The 12,654-nt window shown below is 55.0% G+C and overlaps 1 protein-coding gene across 1 annotated transcript in view; it reads left to right on the plus strand.

Moving 5' to 3' along the window:
* LOC104395367 overlaps window positions 1-12,654 on the plus strand; it is a 189,152-nt gene that overhangs the window by 143,130 nt on the left and 33,368 nt on the right. Inside the window, exons 5-6 of the mRNA XM_010005056.1 lie at window positions 4,547-4,593; window positions 5,155-5,283. Coding sequence (XP_010003358.1) covers window positions 4,547-4,593; window positions 5,155-5,283 — 176 coding nt within the window. The remainder of the gene's footprint in view (window positions 1-4,546; window positions 4,594-5,154; window positions 5,284-12,654) is intronic.

A 12,654-nucleotide genomic window follows, 5' to 3' on the forward strand; every position in this document is an offset into this window, starting at 1 on the left:
AGGCCCCCGAGCTGCTGGCAGAGGCAGCTGTGATGTCCCTCCGAGGGCCACAGCAGGGAAGAGGGAGGGCCATGGAGCCGAGGGGACGGGGATTTTGCTTGTCATCACTTCCCAGTTGTAGTGTGGGGGACGTGGCAGTGAGGCAGTGCAGCCCCCCCAGCAGATCTGTGCCTGTGCACGGCTGCTGGAGCCAGAGGGATGAACGGAGGGATGAAACTGTGTGTTTCTGTACTCGGGCAGCTCTGGGAAATGTCACCGTTCGTCACCTACCCAGCCAGTGAGGGGGTAGCAGGCGGCTCCCCAGAACCATATCCTCATCCACAGGGGCAGCTCAGCAGGTTTTGTGCTGAGCAGGGGCAGGACGGGGTTGGGCTGCCTGCCTGCCTTGCCTCTGCCCTGCCTGCCCTCCACTCTGCCTGCAGCCCCATAGCCTCAATGAGCCAGAGGCTCTGGCAATTACCCACGCTGGAATCAGACTCTAGACATGGCACTGGTGAAGGGACAGACACCAGGTAGGTGTTAGGTGGCACATTCAGGCAGTGCAGCTGGCATGGAGCTGTGTCCTGCACTGTCCGACCCCTCAGCCAAGCCGGGCTGTGCCAGCAGTGAGGGTCTGGGTGCTGCTCGGTGCACTCATCCTGGTGGAACATCCCAGCTGAAGACAGCACTCTCATCATCACCCTTCAGCAGCTCTGGCTGTTGCTGCCCACTCCATGCCTGCAGCGAGGGCTAGGTGCCACGGCTGATGCCAGGGGGGTGTTTGATGTGCCAGGACCTGCTACCCTAAGGTGTGCACAAAGCTGTGTGTTAATGGGGGGAATGTCAGGGTGTTCCTGTGCTCCCCGGCGCTGCCAGCCCTGCTCTGCCAGCAGGTTTGGAGGGAAAGGCTAGGATGCTTCAGGAGTCTTCAGGGCTGATAATTATTTCTGGGGAAAAGATGCTGTGTTCTGCCTTAAACACTGACACGGGACTCTGAACATGTGTAATCTGGCTGACAGATGGCGAGTCATAGAGGTGTGATTTATGATACAGCACAGTAGCTGAACAACCTTCTCTGGTTGTCAGGAGACGGCTCTTCCAGCGCTGCGGTTGATGTTTCAGTCGATGGTTTTCCCTGCATGTCCCCTTGGTGGCACGTGGGGACCCTCCAGGGAGCCTGGGCAGGTGCCAGCAGGCCAGGCTGGGTCCACCAAGCTCTGGCAGCACTGATGCTGAGCTGCTGCAGAGATGCTGCTTCTTGTGGTGGGCTTGGTGTGTTGGTCACCACAAAACCTGCCTGGGCTGGTCCATGAGGGCTCCCATGCAGCAGACCGGGCTGGGGGAGCAGTGCTGGCCTTGTCCCCATCCAGTGGCTGGGGTGAAACTGGCCCAGTGGCTCTCTGGGGCTGCCTGTTCCCCAGACTGGCACTTGTGGTGCCAAGTGTGCTGGTACTGATGGGAGGAGGTAAAAAATCTTGCCCATCAGTGCAGTGCACATGAGGATGGATGCTGCCAGCCCCGGGGAATGTGCCTTACTCTTCATGCCTCAGTTTCCCTGCCTCAGATCCCTAGCATTGATCTTTCTCAAGGAACAGGGGAAAGCACTGGAGAGGTAAAGGTGTGGTCCCTGCCATGTGCCCACCCTGTGTTAAAGGCTCTCACATGCAGAGCACAGACCCTGGGCATGACACCTACTGCTGCTATGGGAACATCCTGACCCCAGCAGCATCCCAACCCCCAGGGACTGGAGCAGCCCCAGCACAAGGAACTCGGGGAAGCTACCCCACATTGTTGGGCCCTGGAGGGGCAAGGGGAATGGGGCAGAGCAGGCGTTGGGCTGTGTTTGCCTCGTGCAGCCCTGGCAGAGCAGGTATGATTCATTCCCTCTCCTGCAGTACAGTTTATGTAAAGCAGCACTGTATAAATAGCCAGATGATACTGTAATGTGCTCCTGGCTTGCTAATTAGTGATGCTTCTGCAGGAGCTTTTGGGTCTGGTGGAGGTGAGAGGAGGCTGGTTCATTGCTGAGCTCTGGATGAGTTGCTGACAGCTCTCAAGGGGGAGGTCCTGACCCCTCTGAGTGGTCACAGCCATCTCCTATAACCTGACTGTGAGCAGTTGGAGGTGGTGGGTGAACCTGCTGGGTGACCAGTAGGCTGGAAGGTTGGTCTAGGAGGGTGAAAGCAGCACCCAGTATCTTAAGATACTTGGTTACCTTCTGGCTCATATGTGGCCTTGCTCGTCCACCCTGGGTCAGGCAGATCTAGGCAGCACTTGCCCTGGGCTGGAGAGCTTCATCTTTGTCCCTGTGCTGTCCCCTAAGATGCCATGCCACAATGGGAGTCACAGAGAAACCACGTGTCCTCAAGCACCCAGGTGGCTTCTCCAGCCCCACAGGAACACCCTGTCCCCAGGGACCAATTCTCCTTCCTTTTCAGCACAGCCAGCACATCACCCTGTTTTCCCACGGCCAACTCTTCTTGGCAGGTGCTGTTGGTTCTACCCAGTAGCTGCCCTTTCTCTACCTTGGGGCAGGTGTCTGGGAGACCCTCTGGGGTGTGTAATTTTCCCAGTGGTGTTGACAGCAAGAGGCACATCCTGGCACAGCAGAGGCCCTTGCTCAGAGCAACTGCCTCCCTGCCTCCCTCCAGCTGCTTTAGGATTTTCCAACCTCCCCATCCCTCCTGGGACCTGGTTTGGGAGATGTGGTTGTGATGCTGCCCAGCAGGGACAGGGTGTGAAGAGCAAACAGGACAGTGTTCTCCAGGAAGTCACCAGATCTCCAGAGATGATGTCTGTGGTGTCTTGGCAGCTGGGGATGGAGCTGTCACCCCTGCAGGGTGGCAGGAGCCTCCCTGGGGAGGTGGGAAGCTGGGCAGCATGAGGACTGGCGCAGCAGGAACATCCAAGTGCAGCTGAAGAGGTGCAGTAGGAAGCCAGCAGCTCCCATCCTCACCACGCAGTCCCATCCCTGAGTCAGCCCTGCTTACCCCAGGGTCCACCCCACACTGATGCTGCAGTGCCCACACCTCCCCAAACCAGGGTCTGGTCCCTTGCAGCCAAGCTGTGCCAGCAGAGGAGAGGAGAGGTGGTAGGGAGGGGGCTAGGGCAGGGCTCTGCCTGGTGGGCTTCCACAGGGCACCTCCATCACTCCTCTTCCAACGCCTCTTCCCCAGGCTTCAAGCTGGGGAAAGCTGGGCTTCGGGTTTCTTGTTGGGTTTCTTTTAAGGCAAACCTCATCCTTTACATCAAAGTAGTATTTCCTCTCAAGAATGTAAAGAATGACCCTGGAAGGTCTGAGCAGCTCCTTCCCGGCGGTGATCCGGGAGACAAGAGCCTTCTCCAGAAAGCTGTCTCCACCCCGTCCCCAGCAACAGCAATTCATAAGCTGAAAAATAAATCAATAACCAGAGTTAATGAATTGAAGATGTCTGTGTTTAAAATGTATCAGGAAAAAAAACTGTTAGCTGGTCATGGTTGGCTTAATAATTGTGAGGAAAGGCAGGGAGCTCTCGTTTCTGAGAAATCCCTTCTGCTTTGTGGGCTTTTTGTCTTTCTTTCTTTCTTTCTTTTTTTTTTTTTTTTTTTTTTGGGGTTTTTTTTTTGTTTTTTCTTTTTTTTTTTTTTTTTTTTTTTTTTTTTTTTTCTTCTTCTGAGTGAGGTTCTGCATGGTTTGACTTAGTCTGAGAGAAAGCAAGTGCTTTTAAACACTGCTTTGGGTTGTCTGCATGTTAGCCTGAGGAGGCAAGTCAACTTCCAGCCCCCAAAACCATCACACAATGGCAGAAACTCAGTGCTAGGGTTTGCAGTTGAAGGTCAAATAGTAGGCTATATTTGAAGATAAAATTATTATTTTTTTTTTTTTGAGGTATTTTATTTGGTTGAAGCCAGTCAGGACTCAAGAGGAGAGGAGGGTTGGCTTTAGTTTCCAAGTCTCCCCCCAGGTTTGTGCCTGATCCCCTGGGAGCTCTGTCAAATCACTTCTGTCCCCTTCCCTACCCTGGGCTGGGAGCAGGTCACGCTGGTGTGCAACAGGAGGAGGAGAAGCTGCAGCCACCACGGTGTGTGTGTCAGGGCTGGCAAAGAGCACCAGATCCACCAGCCCAGTTATGTGCTCCAGTCCTGACTGTGTCCCAGCTCCCCAGGCTGCTCCTCCCTTGCTCCCACCTCTGCTCCCACTGAACTGGCAGCAGGGACAAGTGGTGGCACCATGTCCAGCTGCAAGCCGGGCTTGCTGGCCCTCGGCACCTCAGGCACTTGGGTCTGTGGTTGCTGTGGAGAGCAGAGGGTCTCTGCAGGTCTCTGTGAGACACTGTGGGTCTCTGTGGATCTCTGTGGGCCTCTGGAGGTCTCTGCAGGTCCATGGGTGTTTCTATATGTCTCAGTGGGTCTCTGAGGGCCAGGCACTTCCCAGGCTAAACTCAACATCAGCTTCCTGTGTGCCACTGGGCTTGCAGACTGTGTGGCTGTGTCTCGGGACAGCAGGTCTCTTCTGGAGTGAGCTGGGGTGAAGGGGGATGTGTATCCTGTCCCTGGGGCCTGGGGATGCTCCTCTCTCTGTCCCCAGGAACTGGGAGAGATGCTGGAGCATCCCACCCAGCAGGAAGGGGCTTTGTCAGTCCGTATGGGTCTTGCAGCTGAACTCATTTACTCTCAGACATTTCTGTTTCCTCCTCCAAAACATCCCTGGCATGGGCTGATTTCCATGTCAGCCCTCCCAGGAAAGCTGGCTGGGTCCCTGGGAGCCCACAGGAGCTCTGAACCTTCTCTGAGGGGATGTGGGGCCGTGGCAGAAATCTGTTTTCCTTCTCTCCTTGGATGCTTCCCTGGCTGCCCAACCCCTCTGGGGCAGACACTGCAAGAAGCAGCCAGCATTTCTCCATCACTGGCCATTCCCAGGCTGGCACTGGGAGCACACATCCCAGGGAGCAGGATCCAGAGCACACTCAGCCTGCCAGTCTCCCAGAGTTGGCTTTGCTGACCCACCATGGACCTGTGCTGCTCCTGCCTGGCTGAAGCCACGTGAAACCTGCTCCTTCCCCCCCAGGGCTGGGGCCATCCTGTCCCAGTGCCCTTCTTTCTGCTCCAGACATCTTCTGGCTTGGTGTTGTGGACCTGCCCTTGGGAGCCCAGGTGCTTCAGTGACATTAATGCCTTTCCTCTCCCCTCCCCCAGGTCGGAAAGCAGCCTCGCTAGGTTTGCCCACCGCTTGTCGGTGAAGCAGAAGCAGGAGAAGAGAAGGAGAGCTGAGCATGCCTCGGCAGAGCTGCCTGCCTTCCGGCCCAGGTCTCTGAGCATTGAATGGTAAGAGCTGCAGGGCAGGGCTGGGGGAAGGAGCTCCCACCTCCCCAGTCCCTCACCTGTCCCTTCTGCTGCCACTCTCTGTCACTGTGCAAGGAACATCCCATGGGACAACATCCCTTTAGTCCTCTCTGTCTGCTGCAGAATCTTCCTGATGGTATCAAGTCCAAGTGTTCCCCCTTGCCCAGTGGGGAGCCCAGGGTGGCTCCTTCCTTAGGGGGCTGAAGGACACCCCAGAACTGAGCCATAGGTGTCTTTCAAGGCTTCTGTGGAACACGGACATGCATGTCTGCTGGGCTGGAGCAGCTGGATGTCCCTCTCCCTACCCCTCACTTCTTTATAGGAGCCACATCCTGTGGCTCCATGCTCCTTGATGCAGCTCCCTGGGGTAAATGGGAGCCAAGAGCTAAGACAGGATGGTCACATCTAGTGTGGAAGCACCCATTTAAGGTGAGCTGCACCCTCTGGGACAGCCCCATTTGCGTACCCAGAGTGATGCAGCACTCCCTCCTCCCCCCCTGCTGCTGCAGCACCCCTTGAGCATCCTGTGCTGAGCACAGGTCTCAAACTGCAGCTCCAGCTCAAGCAGGGAGTAATATCTCCCAGGTTTCCAAGCTCTGATGCAACAGCCTTGGAAGCAGATCATAGTCAACCTTCCCACAGTTAGAGGTGACCTGCTAAGGATATTTAAAAGAACTGGAAGTTGCATTGCTCTCTGCTTCCTTAGATGGATAAAGGAGGTGGGGGGAAAGAGAAAGAAATGCTTAGAAATTGTAAGAATGTTGAGTTTGGTTCTCTTTCTTCCTGCTTTTTCTTTTTTTTGGAGATCTTTCTGGCATTTGTTGTATGTTCTAACACTTCAGTGTGAGGTTGTGGAGCCCTCCTCAAAGGCTTCCTCTATCTGTGAGGTTAGTTAGGCATCAAAGCTAACTAGGTATTAATGAGGCCAGACAAAGAATTTAAGCTATTTGGTGACAGATTGCTTTATTCTCTAGTTGCACAACTTTCTTCCCTTTGCTGAAACCAAGTCACTGGGGAAGCTGTTCTGCAGTCCATGTAAATCTTCCAAATAGACAAATATGTGGATTTGTAATATAACCAGTAGAAGAAAAGGCAAAGAACTCATTAAAGCCAAGCAGAGTTTCGCTTTACTCACAAGAAAGATACAAGAGAAGTCAGCACATCTCTTTTTCTCCCTTTAAATGCCTCTTGGAAGCCCCTGGGTAGCATTTTAGTCCTGCTGTGTCAAGGTATGTTTCTGGCACATTTTCCCCTTCTCCATAGAGTTTTCCTGGGAAAAACCATCTGGCTGGTCTTAGTTTGCAAAGCACCTCATGGAGCAGCCACACAGCAGCACAGGAGGCTTTTGGGTGGGGTTTTGGTGAGCCAGCTTGGGAATGAGGAGGAATGGCCTTTTTCTTCAGTTTGCCACATGCCACCACATTGGAGATCAAGGCTGTGAGGCCTGAAGGGGAAGGACCTGATGTCACTGCTCCTGAGGGAACACAGGCAGGTCTGGCTGCAGGGAGGACAGCAGCCCTGTGGTTTCATTTGTGGCTGGATGGATCAGACATCCCGCCTGGCAGTGGATTTGGTGCTGGGACTCTCTGACCCTCAGGAGCAGGGCACAGTGGAGGGGTGACCCTGGGTGGTGGTGGTGACAAGGAGCTGAGTGGGCAGGACCCTGCCAAGCTCCCACTCCCTGACCATCTTAGTGGCTTCTTCATGCTCTCCCAGTTGCCGTGGTCAAGCAGGCAGCCCAGGAGCTGTGCTGGTGGCTGTGCTGATGGAGGGTGGGAATTTCACTGGCTTTGCCATGCACACAGACCAGCTCCCAAAGAGCACATGGATTTCCATGGAGAACAGAGCTGCCTTCCAGCAGGACAGGCACTCTGCAGGCAGGTCTTCTGGTGCCTGGACACATGCCCTTGCTAGGGGAGGAGCAATTCCACACAGCAGCCTCCTGCAGCTCTTCCTCCAAAGGGGCCTTTTCTCTGCTGTGGAACATCACTTCTCTCTTCCCCTTAGGCCTTCAGGCATCCATTATCATTGCAGTAGGATCAGCATCCTTGGTTAGTCATAGAGTAATGGAATCAAAGAATGGTTTGGGTTGGAAGGGGTCATCATCCAGTCCCACCCCCCTGCATGGGCAGGGACACCTCCCACCAGCCCAGGTTGCTCCAAGCCCCATCCAACCTGCCCTTCAACACTGCCAGGGATGGGGCAGCCACAGCTTCTCTGGGCAACCTGGGCCAGGCTCTCCCCACCCTCACACTAAAGAATTTCTTCCTAATGTCTCATCTCAATCTCCCCTTTTTCAGTCTGAAACCCTTCTCCCTCATCCCATCCCTCCCTGCCCTTGTCCCAAGTCCCTCCCCAGCTTTCCTGGAGCCCCTTCAGGCACTGGAAGGTGCTCTCAGGTCTCCCTGGAGTCTTCTCTTCTCCAGGCTGAACACCCCAACTTGCTCAGCCTGTCTCCAAAAGCAGAGCTGCTCCAGCCCTCAGATCATGTCTCTCCAACAGCTCCATGTCCTTCCTGTGTAGGGGGCTCCAGAACTGGACCCAGCCTTGCAGGGGGGTCTCAGCAGAGCAGAGCAGTCACTCCAAAGTCTCGTGCTGCTCACAGGGGAAGGGCCCTTGGAATTGGGCACGTTCCTACCCTTACTGTCCCCACACCATGCACAGGATGGCAGACAAGGCTGCTGGGAGCTGTGGCCCTACAGAGAGCAGGGCTGATGCCCTTGCAGACCTACAGATGCCTCATGTGGCTTCCAGAGCAATTATCTGCTTGCATCAAATCTGTATGTATTTATAAGCTTTACCCAAGGTCACCACTGCACCCTTCTACCTGCCTTGGTGCAGAGGGTGAATGGCCATGCTGTGTGTGATGGGGGGTTCAGCTCACCCCATGAGGGCAGGAGGAGGGTGGAAAAGTGATGGACTGTGTTCTCCCAAATCAGCAGCTTTGGAGAATCCTCTCCATCTTAATGCCAAGGCTTGAAGGCAAGGAAGGGCTTGTGGACCTGCTGTTGCCAAGGAAGAGGTAGAGATTATAAGGACAAAATCATCAGTGCCCATTGCTTTGAAAAGATGGGTGTCACTCTGGTGGAGGGATTAATAAGTTCTACCTGGAATTCCTACCAAAACATCATCAGCCCAACCCTCCATGTCTGTGCCACGGCAGAAAGCATCCTTACCTCTCATCCCCATACAAGACAAGCTGAGCCAGTTTCCCAGTGTTCCCAGCTGTTCAGGTGCTCATGTAGGGCTGGGTGGAGATGAGGTGGAAGAGAAGGAGCTTTACAGCATTGCAGTGTATGCCTGACACTGTGTCCCACATGCTGAGGTGTGATGGGGACACCAGATCCCATCATCTCCCCTCAGCCCCTCTCCCTGGAGACATCTCAAAGCCCTGTGAGTCCCTGGACACCAGCATTTCTCTGGGCCAGGAGGTGTGGTTGTAAGGTGGGGAATGTCCTGCACTGCCCACCCAGCAGCACCCGGCTGCTCCAGTTATGGGTCTGGTGGGTCTGCGTGTCCACCAGAGCAGATCTCCCCTCTCACCAGGTGGGAGGTGGGCATGGGGTGTGTTTCTGCCCGGGCACAAGGCAGCTTTGTTCCCGTGGCACGTGCTCCGTGGCAGCAGCCAGTGAAGCCTCCTTAGTTCCACTTATTAAAAAAAATAATTGCTGGAGGGGAGAGAGAGAGAAGGCAGGGAAAAAGTGAAGTATTGAGGAAACACTTCTTTCATTCATATGTTGTTTACTGAAATAAACACTTCATTATTAGGCTTTTTTTTTTTTAGGTTATTTCTTTTTTTCCAGGCCTGTGCCACAAAGTCCCCAGTGTTAAGGGCCCAGGAATGTGTGCTATCACCTCAGCCCATTGCTCCCATGAGCTGGGGTCCTGCTGCTGGGAGGTTCTGGGAGAGCAGCACCATGGGGAGTGGGACAGAGTGAGGCTTTCCAAGGCCTGGAGGAGAAACCTGGGGGCTGCTCCTGACAGGTTTGATTTAGCTTTGCTGATCCCTTTCTCACCCCCTTTGCTGGTTGGTGCAGGCTGGGGCTCCTGCTCACTGAGGCAGCTTGAGCTCCAGGAGAGGCAAAAACTGGAAGTTGAGGCAAGGAATTATTTTGGGCCCAATTTATTAAAGCTCTGCTTTCTGCTGGTCTGTGATACTGCTCTAGCTTAAACAGCATGAAGGTGTGTGAGACAAAAGCACTCTTTATTTGAAGCTCACCACCTTCTGCTGTAGGAGTGAAGAAGTCAGAAGCTGGCAGCTCCCATGGAGCCTTCCTGCTGTCCTACAGCACACCCAAAGCAACCCCCTTTCTCCCCCCTTAGGGTGGATCAAGGCAAAAAGAGCCTCTTCTCTCCTTGTGCATGGTACTGGAGCAATGACCCTCATTTGTCTTTCCTCTTAAGTGAGTCTTAATCCAATAAAAGGGCTGCAACCTGCTGGTTTACTCTGGTGTGTGTGGAGCCTGGGAGCCTCTGGCCTACTCTTGCATCCTTCCAGCCCTGGTGCTGATCAGCAGTTCCAGCCCCAGCAGGTTTGTCCTCCTGGCATCCATTTGTCTCCTTTATTCTTGACTACCTCTTGGTCTGCTTTTCCTTCTTCCATTTGTTCCTCTGCTTCTCTTCCCTGCCATGCTAACCTCTTGTTGTCCACCCTGATTTTCCTCTCTTTTTTCTTCTTCTTGATCGTTAATTTCTACTTTCTGCCTCTTCTGTTTGGGCATTTGGGAGTTTTTCCTGTCAAGAGAGCCTCCCTGCCATCCATGGCTGGAACAGCCTATTCCCATGGTGGCTCAGGAAAAATGCAGCACATTCCGTGCTTCCCCCATCCCGTTATCTCGGTTCGGCTCATTGGCTGCCTACCACGAGCTGTTAAAGCAAGGCTGGCAGGAGCATGTCTGGTGGTTAGACATGCAAGGAGGCAGCCAGCTGGGCTCATTCCTGCCTCTTGTTTTGCTGCCTGATCCCTGGCACGTCACTGAATCCCAGCTCCTCACTTCCCCTCTGCCTGAGAGGAGGATGTGCAGAGATCTGCCTGCCCAGCAGCTCTGAGCTGCCCAGATGAGGTGTGCAGTGGTTTCCCCGTGATGTCCCACTGCTGGGGCTGGGTGTAAGAGCTGGCAGGCATCCCTCTGCAATGGCACCCAAGTGCCAGGAGGGCAGGAGCAGCAGCTGCCGGGCACAGGGACAGCGCTGGCACCATCGGGCTGGCAGGGGCAGCACGTGCTGTGCTCTGCCCCATCTTTCAGGTGTGGGTCTAAAGCACCAGGTTTTCAATGGAAGTCTTTCCATGAAAAGTTATTTAACATTTTATCATGGGGTAATATTTCCCCTTTGGGTTTTAAGTGGGCTTGGGTGGTGTGTAAACTCTCTCAGAATTGATGTGCTGGGGTGTGAAGTCTCTGCTCTGGAGGTGCCTGGCAGCCCTGGGCCTCCTGTAGCTGCTGTCAGCTGTTGTGGGCAGGCAGCACAGTGACAGTGACCTGTCTCCATTGGCAGGCTCCTCGTGCCATGGTCCTGGGGCCCCTGGGAGGTGCTGAGCTGCTGGCTGATCCGTCTGACTGTTCCTGAGCACTGGAGAGCCCTGGCTGTGTCCAGCCCAGTGGGCTGGGGTTGTGCAGGACTTGCCAAGGGCTCTTTGCCTGACAAGCACCCCTGTGCCAGGGGCAGCCAGCACCAAGCGAATTGTCAGCAGCTTTTTGGGAGGCAAGGGAGGAGCAGCACCATCCAGACAGAGGGCTCAGAGTTCCTCTGGATTTCACAGTCCTGCTTGAGCTGTCTTACTCCTGACTTACACCACACATCCAAGAGGAGGCTTGGAGCTGCTTCTCTTCCCAGCTGTGGAAGCTCTTAGCCCGAGTGAGGGAAAATAAGAGGGCAAACCAGGCCCTGAGGCTTCCAGTGCCAAGGCATGGGAGTTGTGTGGGCACCAGGGAGCCAAGGGATCCTGTGGGCAGGCTGAGGTGTGGGCACCACATCTGCCCCAGCCATGGTGAGGGGTGGCCAGCCCTGCCCAGAGCTTTACCTCCCCATCCCAGCGTGGCTCAGGGCGAAGCAGAGTCCCCCCTGGCTGGGCTCTGCTGAGCACAGGCCCTGGGCAGCCTGGCCCGGCCTGGAAACGGGACGCCAGGCGCTTTGTCTGGACCGGGAGCACTTTAAGCCCTCGCTCGGGAACAATGGCCAAGCTATGGGGTCATTTGTTCTGGTATTTCAGCAGCTCCTCATGATTTATGGGATGTTTTGTTCTGCTGCTTGTCTTAGCTTCCCCCTCTCCACCCTCCCCGTCTCCATCCCTTCTCCATTTCAGCTCCTCCTCCCCCCGCTCCCAATTCCCCTAATAGCTGTGGAGCCTCTGCCTTATGAAGTCATGGTATCTGGGACTTACTGAATTAGCTGCATGGGACCTGGATGTCCACATGGCACCGTGGTCTTCCGGGGCATCCTGGCTGCCTGGGGACAGCCCAAGGGCTTTGGACAGCCTGAGCTTCCCCCCAGCCTGGCAGATGGATGTTGCCATCAGCAGGCCACTAGAAAGTCAGTTTATGGGTGATAAATGTGGTTGAGTGGAGCTGCAGCCCCCCCAGAGGAGGACAGACCTGTCTATGGCACCCTCTGTACCAGGGCAGGAGGGGGCACCTGGCTGCCCACCCCCAGAGTCACCATCCACTCATCCTCCCTGGAAACCTCCATGGGCAAGATTGGGCACCAGTTAGGGACCCCCAGAGCTTTCAGTGTTAACCCAGGCATGTGATTCAAGAGCCTGGCTCTGTCCCCAGCACACTGAGGATGGCCATGGTCAGTGCCCCTGGGTGCACAGGAGTTCACCCTGCCCCAGAGCTGGTGGGACAGTGACTGATCCGTGACTGCAAGGGACTCACTGGTGGGGATGGGGAGGAGCAAGCCCTCAAAACCTCTCTCTGGAAGTTGGGTTTGCCTGTAGGAAAGCATTGGAAAGGAATGCTGTATTTGTGAAAAATCACCTTTTATCCTCATTACCTGAGAGTCATCTGCAAACAGAGGCTCAAGGGGAGCTGCTGCTCATGGTGCTACCAGTGCTTCTGGGGCTGGTCCTCAGCCCAGGCAGGGCTTTGCACTGGCACAACAGCTGTGGTCCATGTGGCTCCACTGCTTCTGGTTGGGGGGTGGGTGAGAAAGGAGGGCAGCACAGGAGAAGGTCAGGGCCTGCCAAGCCCTGTGCAAGGTGCCACTGAGGCTGAAACCCATCAGCCTGGGTTTCTCCTTGTCTGGGGAGAGGCAGCTTGGCTGGTGACAATGATGAAGCTGAGAGAACTAAAGGCTGGATCTTCTCTGTGTGCAGTGTTGGGATCTGCACTGGCTCCAGCAGGTCCCATCTGT

The sequence above is a fragment of the Chaetura pelagica genome, unplaced genomic scaffold (genome assembly GCF_000747805.2).
Source record: "Chaetura pelagica isolate M959 unplaced genomic scaffold, ChaPel_1.0 scaffold309, whole genome shotgun sequence".
Classification (NCBI taxonomy): Eukaryota; Metazoa; Chordata; class Aves; order Apodiformes; family Apodidae; genus Chaetura; species Chaetura pelagica.